This window comes from Gigantopelta aegis, chromosome 8, assembly GCF_016097555.1.
Source record: "Gigantopelta aegis isolate Gae_Host chromosome 8, Gae_host_genome, whole genome shotgun sequence".
Classification (NCBI taxonomy): Eukaryota; Metazoa; Mollusca; class Gastropoda; order Neomphalida; family Peltospiridae; genus Gigantopelta; species Gigantopelta aegis.
This window is the reverse complement of record NC_054706.1, coordinates 69,806,598-69,829,054: the sequence shown is the minus strand read 5'-3', so window position 1 is coordinate 69,829,054 and position 22,457 is coordinate 69,806,598. Positions and strand designations below refer to the sequence as shown.

The window sequence follows — 22,457 nt, the reverse complement described above, 5'->3', positions numbered from 1 at the left end:
CAAACATATAGACATATAATTAAAATAATAATATTGATAGATAAATAAATACATTTATATGTACATATAAAATAAACAAGTAAATAAATTGAACATATAGACATATAATTAAAAGAATAAAATTGATAGATAAAATAAATACATTTATATATAAAATAAACAAGTAAATAAATTGAAATGATTAGACAAAATAAAATGAAATGTAATAAATAAACAACCAAAGAAAAAAATAAATGAGATAAATAGATAAATAATTAAATAAATAAATAAATATATAAATAAATATGACAGTAAAAGCAACAAATAACAAATAGCCTATACTTGCACGGCGGATGCAAGTAGACACGGGGGGGGGGGGGGGGGGGGGGGACTGAGATCTAGGGCGAAAAGCAAAGTGTCTAGGGGAGTTCGATGGTATGCTCCCCCGTAAAATTTTGAAAACTAGATTTCCTCAAATGCAGTGTTCTGCATTCTACAAGTAAAATTCATCTCTGCCTTAAGATTTTTAATTCAGAATTATTGGTCTCAAGCCCCCTCTCCCTGCTCCATTGTGCCTGCTGATTTTCTGTTGATGCAGAATTAATAATATCACTACCGGCCTAAATGGTGTAGTGGTCAAACAACCATCGGTTCAAGTCTGGCAAGCATGAGGTTCATTTTGTAGTACTGGATCCCGCCCACACTTTGCTGAATGTATAAGGTTACTATTTCTCCATCACTGACCACTAATATAAACATTATATCCTGTACTGTACAAATAACCCAGATCTATTGCATTTGATTCTGTATTATTAAAAAACAAACCTGCCTACAGGCTGCGTGTGACATATAAAGACATTGTTCCAAAACAGATGACCAGGTTTGTACTTAACCTAATAACCAGAAAGAGGCAATGAAAATGATAAAAAATTGGTTCTTTTTAACAATTTAAAGGATTTTTGTTTTATTTAGAGGAAATGCCCCTTGTGCATTCCGTTAGGTACAATTCGGTGATATCAGTATGGAATGTTACTTAGCAGTTTGATTTTGTTTCATGTTCCTGCAGTACTTACCACACACTTTGCTGATGATGGTAATAGTTCTGTTAGTCATGTTCCTACCACAGAAGGGTTTTAAGAGGTCTGTGACAACAACTGCTGACATGGCATTCAACCCAGATGACAAGGTACTGCAAAATACATTCACCTTTAGGCCTAGTTACCAGTATATAAAAAGGCGTGTTTGTAAAACGGCAACTCTGCACATTTTAAACTACGGCTATTTTGTGTTATTTCGACACTAGAACAAAAAAGAGAGAAGACCCATTGCTGTCATATAAAGCATTAAATTCTTTAATATGCACTTTTCCATAGACAAGACAATGCATAGGTCCTTTGATGTACTGTTCGTTGGGCACTGGTTAAAACGAGCACAAACCGAGACCAGACGGCGATCGATCCTACATTATATTGCACCTCAGGAGATCGCTCTAACACTAAGATACATTCTGCTTATCTTAGACGCTGAAATCCCCGGATTTAGTGCAGAACACCACAATACATGTTATATTGATTTTTATAAATTAAAAATAAACTAAAATAAGTTGAATAACAATAAGGACACCTCGGAACTGAGAACACATCGGCTGTTCGTTGTCAAGAAGAGGTATATAAAGAACAACATCAATACAAACGTAACCATTATACAATTATCAATAAACGCTCAGTGTAAACAGTAGTAAAGGAGTCACATTCATGAAAGACAAGATGACGGATATCAACATAAAATACCAAAAATTAAATATTCAAATCGATAAAAACACAGATTATGGGAACAGGGTGGGTATCATGTCGTTTCACCCGTATCAAGCCTAGCTCTGGGTCGTTTCGTCCCGGGTAGTTTCGCCCCCTTCCCGCTCACCCTCCCTTTTATAAAATTTTTGTATCTACTTTGTTTTCAGCAAGGAAAACCATTTTCACTTTAGGCTTTCGATGAGGCTAGACGTTGTCCAGTGCTCTCTCGACTTCTCACGTCTTATGGAAAGCTACTCGAGTATCGCGTTTAGCATACCGGGTCACGGCCTTCCGTGACTTTGGTGTACGGGGACCCGGTTAAGGAGAGGACTCGACCGCGGAATCGAAGACGAAGCAAGAAGACCAGCGCCAAGAACAATTTAGATTGGTGTACATTTCAAATAAGGGAAAGGAGATTATTTAATATATTTGCGTCTGTCACAAAAAACGAGGCTATTGCACGTTAGTTAATTATTGACACGTTTGACATTTGGTCCAAAAAGAAAGAGAAAGAGAAAAAGTAATTTAACTTAATTCGATATTCATAGAACTGTTTTAAAAATATAGTACAAGCTATTGCGATAATCGATATATCACACAGTATTTAAAATGGCTAAAATTAAAGGAACGTTATGTTTAAATGAATATTGTATTGTAATTATCTTACCTTAGACTTCCGCTGAATAAACAGGATATAAATATGCCAGGAAGACCTGGAAGGTGACCTAATATATCCATCACAAACAGAGGAAGAAGCTGAAAAAAACCCAACCAACAGTTCTGTTACTGATCGCTCAGGAACAGTCTGACTGGTACCATCATCATCTGTCATATTACATTCATCTAACGTTACCGGCCTCGGTGGCGTCGTGGTTAGGCCATCGGTCTACAGGCTAGTAGGTACTGGGTTCGGATCCCAGTCGAGGCATATGATTTTTAATCCAGATACCGACTCCAAACCCTGAGTGAGTGCTCCGCAAGGCTCAATGGTTAGGTGTAGACCACTTGCACCGACCAGTGATCTATAACTGGTTCAGCAAAGGTCATGGTTTGTGCTATCCTGCCTGTGGGAAGCGCAAATAAAATACCCCTTGCTGCTAATCGGAAAGAGTAGCCCATGTAGTGGCGACAGCGGGTTTCCTCTCAAAATCTGTGTGGTCCATAACCATATGTCTGACGCCATATAACCGTAAATAAAATGTGTTGAGTGCGTCGTTAAATAAAACATTTCTTTCTTTCTTTCATCTAACGTTAGGCACAAAACCAGTCTAGTGACCGATCGCGATCGTTCGCACTTCTGGACCCGCCCGACACCCAGACCAGCACTTGGAAGATCGCCTGCGCCAAGCTACCGGCACGGTACCGCGAGTGTTTTAAGGGGAAGTTCACTGCTCTCTCTCAACTCATCGGCCCCTACAACGAAGCAAGTTGGAGACCGACGCCATCAGGTCAGGGGCGGTACCAGTTCCAGTACGTTGAGAGGAGCCACACCTACTACATAACATCAGAGCGGAACGGGGTGCATCGGCAAGGACTCTTGAAATCAGCCATGGCGAATTCAATTCAATATCGAATCATCAAGCTGACCTTGCCGGAGGATTAACAAGCGATACTTCGGGGAGAATGCTACTTTGACCTGGTCAAGTTCTTCCCGAAGTTCCGAGCCGATGACTCCATCATCTCGCCATGAGTTCCGCCGCCAACCTTTCCTCCGGTTTTGGGTTTAGTGGGACTTAAAATTTTGGCCGTGTTGTTGTTGTTGTTGTTGTTGTATTTTTGGTAAACAGTCCGACGCATTTTAGTTTGGTAGCCCGTCCAAATTGGACACCTGAAACAGGTATTCTTCTCTCTCTCTCTCTCTCTCTCTCTCTCTCTCTCTCTCTCTCTCTCTCTCTCTCTCTCTCTCTCTCTCTCTCTCTCTCTCTCTGGACATGCCTCAAATAATACGCTCCATATATGGATAAAGAGGATGAAAATACAAATTAAGGTATTTAGAATGTCTGTACTTTATCTTGTAATTATGCATCATAAAATAATATCAAGGTTTGTTTGTTTGCTTTGCTTAACGACATCACTATTAATCATCGGCTATTGGATATCAATATTGGTAATTTTGACATATAGTCTGAGAGGAAACCCGCTTTATTTTAGCATTAGCAGCAAGGTATATTTTATATGCACCATCCCACAGACAGAACATCACATACTGTGGCCTTTGATATATCAGTCGTGGTGCACTGGCTGAAACGAGAAATAGCCCAATGGGCCTACCGACAGGAATCGATCCCAGACCGACCGCGCATCAGAACTCTCTACAACTGGGCTACATCCCGCCCCTAAAGGTGAAGATCAACTATTGTTCTAATGTTCTTGTCGGTAACAAACAGTACGTCTAACCGTCATAGAGCTAGTAGTATGACAGACGGTAACAAACAGTACGTCTAACCGTCATAGAACTAGTAGTATGACAGACGGTAACAAACAGTACGTCTAACCGTCATAGAGCTAGTAGTATGACAGTCGGTAACAAACAGTACGTCTAACCGTCATAGAACTAGTAGTATGACAGTCTAACCGTCATAGAACTAGTAGTATGACAGACGGTAACAAACAGTACGTCTAACCGTCATAGAACTAGTAGTATGACAGTCTAGCCGTCATAGAACTAGTAGTATGACAGACGGTAACAAACAGTACGTCTAACCGTCATAGAGCTAGTAGTATGACAGACGGTAACAAACAGTACGTCTAACCGTCATAGAACTAGTAGTATGACAGACGGTAACAAACAGTACGTCTAACCGTCATAGAACTAGTAGTATGACAGTCTAACCGTCATAGAACTAGTAGTATGACAGACGATAACAAACAGTACGTCTAACCGTCATAGAACTAGTAGTATGACAGTCTAGCCGTCATAGAACTAGTAGTATGACAGACGGTAACAAACAGTACGTCTAACCGTCATAGAGCTAGTAGTATGACAGACGGTAACAAACAGTACGTCTAACCGTCATAGAACTAGTAGTATGACAGACGGTAACAAACAGTACGTCTAACCGTCATAGAACTAGTAGTATGACAGTCTAGCCGTCATAGAACTAGTAGTATGACAGACGGTAACAAACAGTACGTCTAACCGTCATAGAACTAGTAGTATGACAGTCTAGCCGTCATAGAACTAGTAGTATGACAGACGGTAACAAACAGTACGTCTAACCGTCATAGAGCTAGTAGTATGACAGACGGTAACAAACAGTACGTCTAAACGTCATAGAACTAGTAGTATGACAGACGGTAACAAACAGTACGTCTAACCGTCATAGAACTAGTAGTATGACAGTATAACCGTCATAGAACTAGTAGTATGACAGACGGTAACAAACAGTACGTCTAACCGTCATAGAACTAGTAGTATGACAGTCTAGCCGTCATAGAACTAGTAGTATGACAGACGGTAACGAACAGTACGTCTAACCGTCATAGAGCTAGTAGTATGACAGACGGTAACAAACAGTACGTCTAACCGTCATAGAGCTAGTAGTATGACAGACGGTAACAAACAGTACGTCTAACCGTCATAGAGCTAGTAGTATGACAGTCGGTAACAAACAGTACGTCTAACCGTCATAGAGCTAGTAGTATGACAGACGGTAACAAACAGTACGTCTAACCGTTATAGAACTAGTAGTATGACAGACGTTCTCTAACGTACCTGGTCTGTTTTTGAAACCAGCCCGAAGGTGATGGGGTGACAGTCGCTGTAGAAAGCAAACATGACGATACCAATCAAACAGCTCAGACCGGTGATCAGTATCAGCCCTACAGTCTGGATCAGAAACGCCCTGCAAGATAGATGTTTGGTGTCTGAAAATAGGCATTGGTTGTGCTACAGGTTGCCACCACCTGTGCGGCAGGATATGCGCAACTTTCGCGAACACTTGACATCATCACTGTTTCAACAGTGATCGTTGAGTGCAGCTGACATAATATCTAATGATGTCTGTTGTGTACAGGTTTTAGATTTTATTTGTCTGAGAACTGACAGTCCTACAAGCAATGTAGAAAAGAACACAAAACAGTGATTCGTGATTTATGAATCTGGAAGTAGTCATGACATCGCGAAAATATTCATCTGATTTTGTTACCATCTACCCTTTGCAGCAAAGAAACAATTATAAGCCCTCCCTACTTCTTTATCATATCACTTTTGCAACACTGGAACAGTTATAAATACAGTGCTATCAATACTTTTTACCATCTACCATTTGCAACAAAGAAACTATTATTATAAGCCTTCCCTTATAATTCGGAACAGAAATGCTTACCATCTGACGTGTGCAACACTTGGTAACGAAAGCGCCCTCTGTACCTGAGACTGGTTCACTCCATATAGAGACATCCAGAAGAAGCCTCCACCAATGACGATGGTCCAAAACGAATGACGTGTTGTTGGATCTGGACTGAAACTTAAACAGACAGCGGTATACATTATAATCGCAAATAACATGAATAATATTAAACAAAGTTTGGGTTTTGTTTTTGTTGTTGTTTGTTTTTCAAGTTATTATGTAGTTATATATTATTTTAATATGCATGTGTATATTATTTTACATTTGTATTTCTTGAAAGTATTCTGTTGTATATATTTAATAAACTACATTTCAATTCAACTTATTTTCGTGCTTATATCCAATTAAGGTTCAAACACGCTCTCCTGGGCACACACCTCAGCATTCAATTCCATAGAGCCATACCCAAAATTTTCTATCTGGCAGAAACACTGTGGTGGTAGTGCTCCATGTTCATTGTTAAATGATGGTGCATCAGAATCAGACGACTTGTCCATACAGAACCTCTTTTTCCAGGCAAGTATTCGTTCCTGATGAGTCATCAGAAAAGCTAATGTCATGTTGTGTGCAGTGTTCTTTCCGTGTTCTTTGCGCCACAGGAGTCCTTTTGCAGATAGTTCCTGGTTCTGCTGCCTCAGGGTGTACTTCACTAGTTTCAAGAATACCTGGTTTATCAGCTAGTGCAACAGACAAACCAGAATAGTTAAGCAAACTGAAACTTGTATCCTTTAATGAAGAAACTATGTTTAGCAGCTTATTGGTTTGGGATACACCGGGTTAAAGTGAAGCTCATTCAAAGGATATAGGGTTTACATTTCCAATGAGGGTGTGTACTGAATGTCAAATCCAGAAGTAGTGAACACTATATCATGTCCACCTGTTGAGTATGTAGGATTCTCTCAGGTTATATTGAGTGAACAGTAAACCCTACAGCTTCTGCTGTGCGTTGGGTGTACTCCCCGGGTTCTGTTGTGTGTTCAGTGCACACTCCTGGTTTTGTTGTGTATTTGGTGATCTCTCCGGTTTCTGTTGTGTGTCCAGTGATCTCTCCAGGTTATAATGTGTGTCCAGTGATCTCTCCAGGTTATATTGTGTGTTCAGTGATCTCTCCAGGTTCTGTTGTGTGTCCAGTGATCTTTCCAGGTTCTATTGTGTGTTGGGTGTACTCTCCGGGTTCTGGTGTGTGTTTAGTGCACACTCCTGGTTTTATTGTGTATTTGGTGATCTCTCTGGGTTCTGTTGTGTGTCCAGTGATCTCTCCAGGTTCCGTTGTGTGTCCGGTGATCTCTCCAAGTTATTTTGTGTGTTCAGTGATCTCTCCAAGTTCTGTTATGTGTCCAGTGATCTCTCCAGGTTCTGTTGTGTGTTCAGTGATCTATCCAGGTTATGATGTGTGTTCAGTGATCTCTCCAGGTTCTGTTGTGAGGCCAGTGATCTTTCCAGGTTATGTTGTGTGTTCAATGATCTCTCCAGGTTCTATTGTGTTCAGTGATCTCTTCAGGTTCTACTGTGTTCAGAGATCTCTCCAGGTTATGTATGATGTGTGTTCAGTGATATCTCCAGACTATTTTATGTGCAGTGTTTTCTCTGTGTTTTGTTGAGTGTTAAGTGATCAATCGTCCGGTTTCTGTTGTGTGTGCTAAATTATTTTCTGCGTGTGTTATGAGTGATATGTCATGTTCAAGTTCTCTTGGGTGTGCTATATCATGATCATGGTATGTTGTATGTGTGTTCTGTCATGTTCTTCAGGTTCTGTTGTGTGTGTCACGTCATGTTCATGTTTTGTTGTGAGTTCTCTATTATGTTCATGTTCTGTTGTGAGTGCTATGTCATGTTCAAGTTCTGTCGCAAGTGACTGGATAAAGACCGTGGTATGTGCTGTCCTGTCTGTGGGGAAGTGCATATAAAAGATACCTTGCTGCATTAGGAAAAATGTAGCGGGTTTCCTCTGATGACTATGATTCATAATTACCAAATGTTTCACATCCAATAGCCGATGATTAATTAATCAATGTGCTCTAGTGGTGTTGTTAAACAAAACAAACAAATAAACTGTCGCAAGTGCTATGTCACGTTCATTTTCTATGGTGATTATTTTCTCATGTTCAGCTTTTTGCTATGTTATGTTCAGGTCTTGTTGTCATTGATGTGCCAAGTTCTGTTGTGTATGTAATATATCATGTTCAGGTCCTGTTGTGTGAGCTATGTTATGTTCATGTCCTGTTGTGTGTGCTATGTCATGTTCAGCTTATGTTGTGTGTGCTGTCATGTTCAGCTTCTGTTGTGCGTGCTATGTTGTTCTAATGTTTTGGTGTGTGTGTTGTGTCATGTTCACGTTCAACATTCTGTTGCTTAGCTTAGCTTAGTAACTGGTTTAACGTGTCCATAGTCCATATACCACTAGGGTTTCGAACACGCCTATCCCAAGTCCGGCCTCCGATAGGATCGGGGGTCTGACTCGGGACAGGGATATTCTGTTGCAAATATTTGTTAACTGTAAAGTTAATCAAAGTTCATAGATTTTGCTATCGTTTATGTTGAAGCCACATTCACTTTATTCGCCGTTTAACCTTTCGTCTGATTACACTGTCTTGTGTTACTGTGCTTTGTCCTGGATAACTTACAATGACGTTTGTATGTGCAATATTTTTAATCCATAATGCCTACATTAGGGCAATCCTATAGATCTTCAAAGGCAGCTGAAAGGCGGAACTTGCTCACCGTAACATATAATTAAATACATGTACATCCAAAATCAGTGTGATTATGCTTGCACTTTGGTCGTATATGCCACATACAACATTATTATAAATTAAAATTGTATCTACAGATACAAATTACATGTTGGAAACTTTGCTTCTATTAAAAACATTTCAAAATAGATATTTGTTTTTCAAGAAAATTCACCAAAACATTATTATATTATTATAATTATGGTGCACATAAAATGTTACTGCAATTCCTATTTATATATACAGACATCATTCTTGTCTGTTGCCAAATGGTTCGTTACATGCAGTACAAAATGTTTTTCTTAAATAGACCGGGCTGTCACAACGACAAAACTCATATTATTTTTAGGATTCGAGCACATAAAAATATTGACATAATGTATGCTCTATTGTACTTCGCATTTGTAATTTCTATCACAGACCGATAACAAAGAATACATGTGTGTCGTATTTGGTACATACGACCTATGTCAGACATAATTATTTAACGAACTGTATTTAAAAAGGGTGTATCTACCACACACGACCAGTCGTGTTCACATAATGGACAGCAAGCAAATCGGAGGAAAGTCGTATGTGTCAGTTCCGTCTATTTTCGTGCAAATTGGTATCTGTGATTCAATTACGATAATTTAAATCCTTCTGTATAAGCGATGCAATTAGGGACACAGCTACGATTTTGTGTGACAATATGTAATCGGGGATGGCGATTCCGAATATGCAAAAAAAAAGACGTTTTAGGTTGTATCTGCCACTTACGACCTTTTAGCTCTCACGCGACGAACATAAGATGAAAACCACTAAAGTTGTTAACAAGCGTCGTCCCCCTACAAACGCACCACAGATCGTAAGATCCGCTGTGGTTACTCTTCGTTACATTGCGATCTAATCGTATATATCAAATGATATGACCTGTCCATGTGTCATTTCTTTGGCAATGCTAATATCACGCCACCTTGGTTGCTCATAACTTATATATTAAGGAAGGGTTCTATTTAACGACGCACTCAACACATTTTATTTACGGTTAAATAAGAACCACACAGATATTGAGAGAAGAAACCCGCTGTCGCCACTTCAAGGACTACTCTTTTCGATTAGCAGCAAGGGATCTTTCATATGCACCATCCTACAGACAGGATAGTACATACCACAGCCTTTGTTACACCAGTTGTGGAGCACTGGCAGGAACGAGAAGTAGACCAACGGGCCCACCGACAGGAATTGATCTTAGATCGATCGCGCCTCAGGCTAGCGCTGTACCACTGAGCTACGTCCCGCCCTTATATACTCTTCAAAAAGGTTGGGGAACCTGAAATATTAATTATTAGACCGAACATACGTTTTGACCACAGACATTCTAGTAAAGAACGCTCAGGTCTGTTTATCAACACACTGAAACATTTTCCATAGTTTGCACATGCATCATGCAGTTTCCCCGTACACGTGCGTGGGGTGTCATTCTCGATTTTGACAATTTTCAGGAAGGTCCATTAATCACTGTGGAACATTATTTCTGTCTGATTCTGTTGATTATACAGTTGTTATTGTTTTGAAGAGTATATATTAAAAGTCATGAACCAAGTATAGAATTATAATGCAAATGTAACTTGCTAAGACCTACTCATCAAAGCGTATCCTTGACCTGTTTAGAGCAATACTCCAGGCGTTGGCGAACCCTCCTGTAACAATGGAACCTTGGATTAGGACGGCCAGTAACCCAGCAAAAATGACACCAGCCTGGAACGTGTCAGTCCACAAAACAGCCTTCATGCCGCCCTGAAACAGTCACAGATTTGATATTCATTTAGAACAACCAGTAGCGTGTATTTTGAGTGAACCGTTACCTTCAATATATGATATAACAAAATGGTTCTGTTCTGACTGGTTAAAAAAATGTCAACGTCCATCTCTCTCTCTCTCTCTCTCTCTCTCTCTCTCTCTCTCTCTCTCTCTCTCTCTCTCTCTCTCTCTCTCTCTCTCTCTCTCTCTGTTTTTCTTATGATGAATGTTACACTGTTTGGCGCTCCCCAAATTATAACAAATGCTATCTTAATGTGTTTCTTATGCTGAGAAAAACAGCCAGTAAAATTTTAGATACTTCTAAATCTCCATCTCATGTATAGAAATAGAGTCATGGAGAGAACAGGATCTTCAAATTTGAATGGCAGCCATATTGGATTTATGCAAATGAAACCTGTGTTGACACTTGGAGATTTTAAATATCCAATTAAGCCATTGTTATCTTATGTGTTATCCATGATTAAAAACCTTAAAATAACAGTTTAGTTATAATCTACTTTTCCATCTACAAGTGGCGATATGGCGAGAAAAGAATCCCGAATGGTTGAACGGCGGCCATATTGAATTTATGCAAATTAGGAAAAAGCCCGAGGTTGACAAAAATGTCATCAAGCTGTTTCTTCATATGCATGCTTTCACAAACCAGAAACACCAACAAAAAACATTGCATAGGTTACAAATCTAGGTCAAGTCCATTAGCTTCAGACTATAAGAGATATGTTGTCAGTTGTAATGACACTCACTCGTGAACAAGGGCTCTTTACCAGACATTGTATCTGCTACATACAGGAGCATATTTCGTATAAAACTGATGTGCCAGCAATGAGTGGCGAAGCCGTGGATATGATATGTGTTAGCTTTAATAACCTTCAGTTGTGTAAGTCTATTTTCTCAAGGATTTTTTTTAATGTTTTGTTTTGTTTGGCATTGCTTCTTTTTTTTTTTAAAGTGACGTGCAAGCAAGTGAATACTTGAATACACGCCTGTGATAAGCTTTAAGTTTCAAATACTTGTATAGTATTTAAAATCGATTGTTATAACACAGTTACCATAGACGTGTAAAATGTCACCACTAGTCCAACAGCAAATACAGAACTCCACAAATCGAAGCCAGTCACTGAAATTTAGAAATATAATATCGTTATCATTTTCCACCAACTTTATTCTGTTGTATTTATCAATGTGTATATATAAAAGTATAATATAGCCTTCATGCATATAATTCGACATAGAAATCGTCAGCGCAACATGTTATAGTTAAAAGGGAACTTGATGAAATGCTGCCTGTGTTGCTGTTAATTGTAAACATACAACAATGATCATGTGCGATAAATATTGATTATTAAGAAATAAAGACTTAAAGCAGAGGCAGTACGGTACATAATCTACTAGCTTATTAACAATATCGCCTGAAAAAATATATACTGAGAGAAAGAAATAAGGGGACATTTGATATTGTTCAGTCGCTATCGACATCTGAATGTGAGTAATGTGAGATTGAATGTGAGTTATGTGAGACTGAATGTGAGTTATGTGAGACTGAATGTCAGTATTGTGAGAATGAATGTAAGTAATGTGAAATTGAATGTGAGTAATGTGAGATTGAATGTCAGTAATGTGAGATTGAATGGGAGTAATGTGAGATTGAATGTGAGTACTGTGAGATTGAATATCAATACTGTGAGACTGAATATCAGTAATGTGAGACTGAATATCAGTAATGTGAGATTTAATGTTAGTAATATGTTATTTAATGTTAGTAACACGTTTACCTCCCTGACAGTGTTTATGTGATCCCTTATTTCTTTCCATCAGTATACATGTATATTTAATTTCCCCAGAAATGTGTTTTATTCAGCTATAGTCCGTCCCACAGGGAACGCCTTTTTCATGCTATGGAATTGACTGCAACTTATTTATTTTTGAGCCAATTGTTTTTTAAATTGGACACAAAAATAGTATTAAAAATGTGTTATTTCCAAAACACTTTTACTTTTCTGAAATTATTTTTAAAAAATACACATCTTTGTACGAGGGTGGGACGACTATAGTTACACAGTCGTGAAATCCTACTTGTTACAGATGTTCTGGCGTACAATTAATTGTACAAATCCATATTTTGTTCATTTTTCGTTTATTCTTTTCTGACGCTAGTTTTGAAAACTATCAGCAAAAGAGCTTATGATATTGAACGTTTGCTAAAAAGAAAGTATGCATAGCCTGTGACTTTGTGTTTTAACTGGCCTCCTAGTGTCGAGTCGGCCTTCAAAACTCACCTGCATTTATCGCCAGCGATGGGGCATACAGCACAAAAGACATGTACAGCAGCTGAAACATCAAAATGGGTTCATTCATAATAAAAATATAAGTAATTGATTTTATTAATCATCGGCTACTGAATGTCAAATAGTTCGTAATTTTGACATACATATTCTTAGAGAGGTAACCCGATACATTTTGTTCATTAGTAGCAAGGGATATCATATAAAAGGCCGTGGTATGTGTTGTCATATTTGTGGGGAAGTGCATATAAAAATAGAAAAATGTAGCGGCTTTCCTCTTAAGTCTCAATGTGCTCTAGTGGTGTCGTTAAACAAAACGTTACGTTTTTCCTCTTAAGTCTTATCCTTGTTTGATATCCAATAGCCCATGATTAATACAACAATGTTTCTACTGGTGTCGTAAAATTGTAACATCTTTCCTCTAAGATTATTTGTCAAAATTACCAAACGGTTGACACCCAATAGCCGATGATTAATAAATCAATGTGCTCTAGTGGTGTTGTTAAAAAACCCTGTAGTTGTGTCGTTGAACAAAACGTTTTAAACCATGAGCACTTGTTCACTGAGCGTAACGGAGTTTTACGTAAGCCTTGTCCTAGTTAACGAATTAGTAATATTTATAGCACTTCATATTCAAGTGCATGTGTACCAGGTAATGTCACGAAGAAGGAATGTCTTATTTAACGACGCAAGTAGTAAGCAGGCCTGTATGGCGCCATGACCTACTTTCCTTGACCTCGATGACGTCACGTGACCTCATCCTGTATAGCCCCATGACCTACTTTCCGTGACCTTGACCTACTTTCCGTGACCTTGATGACGTCACGGACTACTGTGCCGCGTGCAACATCCTACTGGCCCTGACCTACTTAGACCGGCCCCTGACCTACTTAGCCCGGCCCCGACCCGTCGTACTTAGCAACGCCCGTGCTATCCTGTCTGTGGGATCCCTTGCTACTAATGGGAAAGTGCAGGGGGGTTTTCCTCTCTAAAACTGTCCAAAAGTATGTTTCACATCCAATAGCCAATGATTCATAAATCGAGTGCTCTAGTGGTGTCGTTAACCTACCACTTCTAAGGACTCTGCCCGACGCGAGGTAGTGTATTTATTTTTAGCGCCCTGAATGATGAATGGTTATCACTGTTTACATCCGGGAAGCGGTGGTATCTTGTGTTGGCAGTCTCTAAATAAAATACTCTTCGGAACTAGAAGTTACATTCTTAAAGACGTGAAATAAGAAATGATTTAAATGGTGTAAAATAGAATTCTCGTTCTACGCTATCTGATAGCGCATTCACAAAATTATTATGAACTAACCTATTTCGTCACTTCATTCCGCGCTTCGCCGCTCGCACATATAACGGTTTAAATGACAGATGTTGTTAACATGTTTTTAGTAGTCAAGTGCGAACGACTTCGCGTCCAGCGCTGAAGGTACGTCGTTCGTATCTCATGTGGGGAAATTATATTTTTCTATTATTTTTTAAACCAAAATAATAATTTATAGTTTGTTTTTATTTTACTTACTTATTTATTTGTTTATTTATTTATTATGTTACGATTTTTTTTTCAAGCAGCCTCTAATAACCCTGTGGGGACGGGACGTAGCTCAGTGTTCCCTTGATGTGCGGTCGGTCTGGTATATATCCAGCCAATGCTCCACAACTGGACAACGGCCGTGGTATGCACTATCCTGTCTGTGGGATGGTGTAGGATCCCTTGCTGCTATTCAAAAAGAGTAGCCCATGCAGTGGCGACAGCGGGTTTCCTCAATTAATATCTGTGTGGTCCATATGTCCGTATAACCATAAATAAAATATGTTGAGTAAATAAAACATTTCCTTCCTCGTTAAATAAAGATTAATTGAATACAAATTTTTTATTTTGTTTTAGCCATAGGAAAAGAAAGACATATTTGTCTCGAAGAAAGGAATGTTTGTTAAGAAGAAAGGCATATGTGTTAAGGAGAAGAAAGGAATATTTGTTAAGGAGAAGAAAGGAATATTTGTTAAGGAGAAGAAAGGAATGTGTGTGTGTGTGTGTGTGTGTGTGTGTGTGTGTGTGTGTGTGTGTGAAACATCCCCAGCCCATTGCTTTGAAGAAAGAACGCATGAATGCAACTCAACGCTCCAACCTAACCTATGATCTTTTAGCTGCATTTTAAACACAAGTATTTCCCTAGAGTATAGACAACCAGTGTATTATGTCTGGTATATCAAAGGTCGTGGTATGTTCTGTCTTGTACACACAGCTCTTGCTACTATAAAGTAGCGGTAGTAATATCCAATCACAAATCTAGTCATAGAGTAAAAAACACAAAAAACAAACGCAATGGTTTGGTTTTTCATTTATTTCTAAATTACAAATCACTGACACATATATAAAATGGACACACACTGGGTTACATCGAGAGGCCTTAAGGGCGACATGTGAATAATATGAGTGTTCATTTCTCTTCATCATCGTCGTCCTCCTCATCGTCGGTATCGTCGTCGTCTTGTTCATCCAAATATTCGCCGATCCATGAACGATACTGATTTAATTTAGAACGAATCTGTGGTCTCACATCTTTGTCTGGATTCACAAACTGTAAAAAATTTCTGGTGTTGGGACCTTTGTCAAAGTAATGCATATAGGTCAGGAAGCGAGAGTACGTGTCTTTAAATAACTTCCATTGCAATGTCTTCATGTTTCTTTCAATGGCATCTTGGGACATGTTTTTTTCTTCGTAGCGTTTCCTCTTGCTTTGGAGATAGTCACGATTGATGTCGAATACACGTTCCACCATGAGACGAATGCCTTCGTTTTCCAGGTCGGGCAACGGCTCTTCTTCTTTTTCATTTCCCTCTTCGCACGTTTTCACGTGTCGCTGCAAGTCGCTTCCGTCTTTAAAGACCAGACCACACGTATCGCAAGACTGCATTCTCTTGACTTTTTTCAGATAGGGTTCTACCTCATCATCTTCTTCGTCGTCACGTTCGTAGGCGGGTATGCCTGGTAGTTTTCTCTTGAATGCGTTTCTTTGCATGATTTGTATGTAGAGCTCTTTCTTCGTCGGTGGCTGCAACTCTTCTGAGACATTCGCCGTTACGTTCGTGCTTTTATACCATTCGGACGGCCCCGTCTCTAAACCATTAGGCCGAAGACGCCAATGTTCGGGCGTGGTCGGTTTCAAGTCCACCAAGAGATGTCCGTAGGGCCTGTGGGTAGCTTCCTCAAACTGATGCATGAAATGACGAGTATTTCCAGGATACATCTGCCGTGCCAAAGTCAGAACTTGCTGCTTGTCGATGGGGTTGTTGAACAGCGCTAGATAATGGCAGTTTCTTCTCTGTGTCGGGTCCTTGCTGTGATACAAGTTCTGGTTGATGGCAATCACAGAGAGGTTTCTGTGGTGACTTCCTTCTGTGAACAGGTCGGTGATGCGAGGGTCTTTTCCAGCTGTAGACATCAAGTCGTCCAACACGATGAGATTTCTGACTCTGGGATTCAAATAACGATCCTTTTCCAAATTCTCAGGTATGCCTTGAACAAATTTCACTCGAGCAACCATTTTGATCGTATCATAGAGGGGTTGCCATCGTTTGTAGAGCCAGATGACGCGCTGGGGAGGCGGCTGGATTATACCATCCCTTAGCAGTTTGTACAACAAAACTGTCTTTCCACACGACGTGGGTCCCGACACGATCATGGTGAACGGATGTAACAATCTTAGGGGCTGCTGCTGCAGCGGAGCAGGAGCTATAGGAGCCCTATGAGCAGGAGCTATAGGAGCCAGAGGAGCTAGAGGAGCTATAGGAGCCATAGGAGCCAGAGGAGCTATAGGAGCCCTAGGAGCCAGAGGAGCTATAGGAGCCAGAGGAGCTATAGGAGCCAGAGGAGCTATAGGAGCCAGAGGAGCCAGAGGAGCCCTAGGAGCCAGAGGAGCTATAGGAGCCAGAGGAGCTATAGGAGCCAGAGGAGTTATAGGAGCTATAGGAGCCAGAGGAGCTATAGGAGCCAGAGGAGCTATAGGAGCCAGAGGAGCCAGAGGAGCTATAGGAGCCAGAGGAGCTATAGGAGCCAGAGGAGCCATAGGAGCCATAGGAGCCATAGGAGCCATAGGAGCTATAGGAGCCATAGGAGCTATAGGAGCCAGAGGAGCTATAGGAGCCCTAGGAGCCAGAGGAGCTAGAGGAGCTATAGGAGCTATAGGAGCCAGAGGAGCTATATGAGCCTGGAGTTGAGCTGAATGGAAGGTCTTCCAATGACGTAGCATATTTGATGGTTTTGAAAAAGTCTTTGGAGATACGGGACACGATCTTTTGTTCATGACATGTTCCGGAATAAACCAATTCTGATTCATGATGTTGATTGTTGAAGTGTTCGACGTGAACTGACGATGTTGAAACTGCCATGCCCCCTTTTATAGCCTTCTCAGAAATGCTTGTGCCGTTTTTGCCCAGTCTGCTCTCGTCGTTTCTGTTCCATTCCACTCTCTTGACGTTTCCGTTTCTGCTCGGCCTTGGCTTGCTCTACCACTTGTTGTGTTGGGGAGACCATGACGACTTTGGGTGTCGGGGACTTGTTCTGTCCCTCTTTTTCTTTTTTCCACGTGGGATCGTAGAGTTCTAGACATCGATCCACACTGTACATGATCTGACTTTCCCCACCACGTTGCACTGGAAAATGAGGTTGAAGTTTACCTTCTGCCTGCAGTTTATAGAAACGGGTCCACTTATCCACGTCGGGTACATATAACTTGTACTGGTCTGACATGTTGCTCCTCTGAAAGTTCTACCTCAAATGACGAGTTTTCCAAAACTATTTTACTTATATACCTTATGACGCATAAAGATATGGTACAGGAATGTTTGAATGTGTGTGATGCGTATGACCAGTGTCCCTCCTCCCAAGCACAAATCTCATCGTGCGAACTCCCAAAAATAATCGTTACCAAAATATTACCCTTTACCAGTGTTACTACCATAGGGACACGTCCAGAGACACACTCATGGACCCAGGACATAAATAAGAAAGCAAAACCTGTTATTCACGGTTTTATTCACAACATACAACATGAAAACATAGCACACAAGTGTCTAAAACATTTAATGTCTGAACAGGTTGTTCACATAAGGACATCTTGGAGAGAGTCTGTAATGTTCCATCACTGGGTCGTCTGTTTTCTTCCATCGGTAGACGCGAAGTCCGCAACAGTAACAGGTGATGGCATCGTGGTCTCCCGTGTAGAAGAAACCGGCCTTGGCAAGTTCTTTTGGTTTTTGACGTAATTGTAGGGGCCACCACCCAAATGTCTGCATCCGTGTGTAGACGTGGCGCATTTCGGGACGATGGCAGAACAGGTAACGTCTCGAACAGCAGTCTTCTTCTTCATCCCAGGCAGTGTCTGTGTCACGGGCGGCATCTGTTTGATCCACGGCTTCTTTGATTTCACCATTTTCATCCATATTGTCACAGGCAGCATCCGTTTGATCCATGAAATGTTCTTCTGGTTTGGTAGCCACTCTTTTGATCGTATGTCTTTCTGAACATTTGCAGACCAAGACGTCGTCCTCGTCGCTACTGCTGCTACTAAGACTGCTCGAATATCCCGATGCCATCTTCTTCGTTCCAGATAGAGTGCAACAAGACACAAGAATGTCAGAATCATAAAACACGTCTGTTCTCTAGCACAGTCACAAAGCAAATGAAGTGTAAACCATAAATCCATTCTTTTATACCTTCGAGTTCATCCAAAACAAAACTCATTCACCATTGGTGACACTCGTTAGGGTTGCAGAAGTTACACTGAAGAAATCCCATCTGGTTTTGATGGTCGTCTTGCATGGCGCAGGGCACAGTCGAGTTCAGCTCTGGTACAAAGTCACACATGACTGTGAAACAGCCTTTCAGTTTCTCCCATTGTTGTAGAGAAAGGAATATTCCCTTCTTCGAAGGTTTCACGGATTTAGTTTCTTCACACCACCACCACTGACGCAGGTCCACCCCAGCAAAGTTCTTGTCGACACTGACATGGACGTTGACACCAAGGTGTCTGAACAATGTTTCGTCTTTCCCCTGGTTTAATGCTGAAATCGTTTCGTCAATTTGGCTTTTACATCCACACAGTTCGATCCACTGTTTAAGACTAAGGACAATACCTCGCTTGGTGGGGAAAGTTTTCCCCTTGTCACTGTCAAATTTCCTTATGTGAATAGCAGTGTCCCCTTTCCATAACTTGGCCACCACGTAGACGTTAGTTCCAAGTTCTAGACGACATCTCGCTTCATCACTTGTGGAACAGGCCATCTCTGGATTGAACGTAGATCTGATCGTTTTCGGCGAGCGAATGACAATGAAACCGTATCTAGCCTTTTTATACTCTTTCGTGTTAGTCTAAGTAGGTCAGGGGCCGGTCTAAGTAGGTCAGGGTCGGGTCAGTAGGACGTTGTACACTGCACAGTAGGCCAGTCTAAGTAGGTCAGGGTCACGGAAAGTAGGTCATGGGGCTATACAGGACGAGGTCCCGTGACGTCATCAAGGTCAAGGAAAGTAGATCATGGCGCCATACAGGCCTTGTTACTACTGACGCATTCAACACATTTTATTTACGGTAATATGGAAATGGTTTATTTAACGACGCACTTAACACATTTTATTTACGGTTATATGGCACGGTTATATGGCATCAGACATGTGGTTAAGGACCACACAGATATAAAGAGAGGAAACCCGCTGTCGCCACACCATGGGCTACTCTTTTCGATTAGCAGCAAGGGATATTTTATATGCACCATCCCACATACAGGATAGTACATACCACGGCCTTTGTTACACCAGTTGTGGAGCACTCGCTGGGACGAGAAATAGGGATCCCCGAGAAATAGTCCAATGGGGCCACCGACGGGGATCGATCCTAAACCGACCGCGCATCATGCGAGCGCTTTACCACTGGGCTATGTCCCGCCCCGAGGTAATCATGTCACGGTCGGATTATCACATACATGTATATGAAACGTATCACAGAAAAAAAGGTGTTTCCTAAAATGTTTTTAAAGCCACCCCACAGGTTTCAAATAATAGCCCATAGGTGTAATGTCGGAAGTTACTAGCTGGACTGGCTAGTAATGTATTAATTCGCTTTGCAAGGGCCGGGTTGAGGGTGAGGTGTGTCGTATCATCAGAATAGGGATTACAGTGCTCCCTTTCCTCCCTTTCGACGCATATGTTACACAAAATACCCCTCCCCCAGGACCTTTCATAGTGACTTGTATTACCTGGTAATTCAAACCTGGTATGTTATATAAATAACAAATGTGAATGCGTCTGAACATAATTTAATTTACCATAGTTTGACACCCAAAAGCCAATGTATGTTTCGTGCTGGGGTGTCGTTAAACATCTATTTTATTATTATTACTGACCATAATTTTGTAAATTGTACCACTAGGTTCTAACAAATACTGCCATAATAGAACATTTCAACAAGTTCCACTACGATGTAACGAATACTGATGAATTCTTACCGGCTGTAAAATGAACAACTAGGTTGTAACAAATACTGATGGATTCTTGCCGTCTGTAACATGAACAACTAGGACGTAAGAAATACTGATGGATTCTTACCGTCTGTAACATGAACAACTAGGTTGTAAGAAATACTGATGGATTCTTACCGTCTGTAACATGAACAACTAGGTTGTAAAAAATACTGAAGGATTCTTACCGTAACATGAACAACTAGGTTGTAACAGATACTGATGAATTCTTACCGTCTGTAACATGAAAACCTAGGTTGTAACAAATACTGATAGATTCTTATCAACTGTAACATGAACAACTAGGTTGTAACAAATACTGATGGATTCTTACCGTCTGTAACATGAACAACTAGGTTGTAACAAATACTGATGGTTTCTCGCCGTCTGTAACATGAACCACTAGGTTGTAACAAATACTGATGGATTCTCACCGTCTGTAACATGAACAACTAGGTTGTATCAAATACTGATGGATTCTCACCGTCTGTAACATGAACAACTAGGTTGTAACAAATACTGAAGGATTCTCACCGTCTGTAACATGAACAACTAGGATGTAACAAATACTGATGGATTCTTACCGCCTGTAACATGAACAACTAGGTTGTAACAAATACTGAAGGATTCTTATCGTAACACGAACAACTAGGTTGTAACAAATACTGAAGGATTCTTACCGTAACATGAACAACTAGGTTGTAACAAATACAGATGAATTCTTACCGTCTGTAACATGAAAACCTAGGTTGTAACAAATACTGATAGATTCTTACCGTATGTAACATGAACAACTAGGTTGTAACAAATACTGATGGAATCTTACCGTCTGTGAGAAATTAGCACTAGGTTGTAACACATACTAATAGATTCTTACTGTCTGTAACATGAAGATGAGGCTTCCCAGAATGCGTACCCACTTTGAGAAACGCATTTCAAGGTACTGAAAAAGATGAAAGCAAACAGTTGGATTATTAATTTCAAAGCGACAGTGCACCAATCACTGTGTAGTATGATGGGTTTTTTTTTAGACAGAAATAAAAAGCCAAATTCAGCCGAAGATCTAAGATATATTTTTGTAATAGGGCTGACGTAATTAGATTCGACGGTGTTGATAAACAAGACTTATCACCTAAATTAAACGCAAAATTAATCACCTGACCAAAACTGGCGGGGGGGAGGGGAGGGGAGGTTAACTGAGGGTCGAATAAATACATTCCTGAAACTGAATTACCTCAAAAGAGCTGGTGATGCCAAGTCGATGAAACACGGGGACGAATATGTACCCCGCCGATGCCGTTGCGAATACAAAAGTCAGACAGAGCCACAGAAACATGGTGTTGTAGTTGTACATCTCTGCGGGGACGCCCAGCAACGTCAGCGCCGACATGAACGTCACACACAGAGACAATGCTACGGGGATGATCTGCATATTCCGTCCGGCCAAGAAGTATTCTTTACTGTTTACATTCTGCCGGTCTTTAACTGCGAAGACGACACCAATCCCCGCTGAAACGAGCAAGGTTGCAGCGAAAAGGACGTAGTCGACGACACCGAAGGTTCGTGTGTTGCCAGTGTTGATGCTGTAGTCGCCTGCAACCATGTTTATAGGCTCTGTTGATCGTTGACCACTTTACTTCTACAAATATCCTTTTCTTGTGAGTTCTCCTTTAATCATTAAACCACAGAAATCCACTTGTGTACTGTATCTATCTTCCAGCTTACTGAATGAACAACTTGGGCATTCTACAAATTTAATATCCCCTTTTCACGTTTTCCCGAATCATATGGTGATAGGAATCCGCTTGTGTTCATACTGAATGGTTGAATCCCGTTCAAAGTTTATTGTTGTTGCTATTAAGTAAACGTGTCAAGTGTGTCAGTGGTGAATAGACTACACAAAACGCCTAGATTTAACACCGACCTGAAAAACTAGTAACGAAACAGGCGACTTTGATGTTTTTATGCTGCAGTATATAAATATAGCGTTATGTT

At 40.5% G+C, this 22,457-nt stretch overlaps 1 protein-coding gene across 1 annotated transcript in view; it reads right to left on the bottom strand.

The window, feature by feature from the left end:
* The window catches only part of LOC121380071 (sodium-coupled monocarboxylate transporter 1-like), a 34,728-nt gene extending 12,499 nt beyond the window's left edge, over positions 1–22,229 (bottom strand). The window contains exons 1-9 of the mRNA XM_041508820.1: positions 21,697–22,229; positions 21,340–21,405; positions 12,936–12,987; positions 11,709–11,776; positions 10,481–10,635; positions 6,101–6,241; positions 5,488–5,617; positions 2,440–2,528; positions 1,053–1,168 (exon numbers count right to left, since the gene is read on the bottom strand). Of these exons, the coding sequence (XP_041364754.1) occupies positions 1,053–1,168; positions 2,440–2,528; positions 5,488–5,617; positions 6,101–6,241; positions 10,481–10,635; positions 11,709–11,776; positions 12,936–12,987; positions 21,340–21,405; positions 21,697–22,065 (1,186 nt within the window). The 5' untranslated portion in view covers positions 22,066–22,229. The remainder of the gene's footprint in view (positions 1–1,052; positions 1,169–2,439; positions 2,529–5,487; positions 5,618–6,100; positions 6,242–10,480; positions 10,636–11,708; positions 11,777–12,935; positions 12,988–21,339; positions 21,406–21,696) is intronic.
* Between the last annotated feature and the right edge of the window lie 228 nt (positions 22,230–22,457).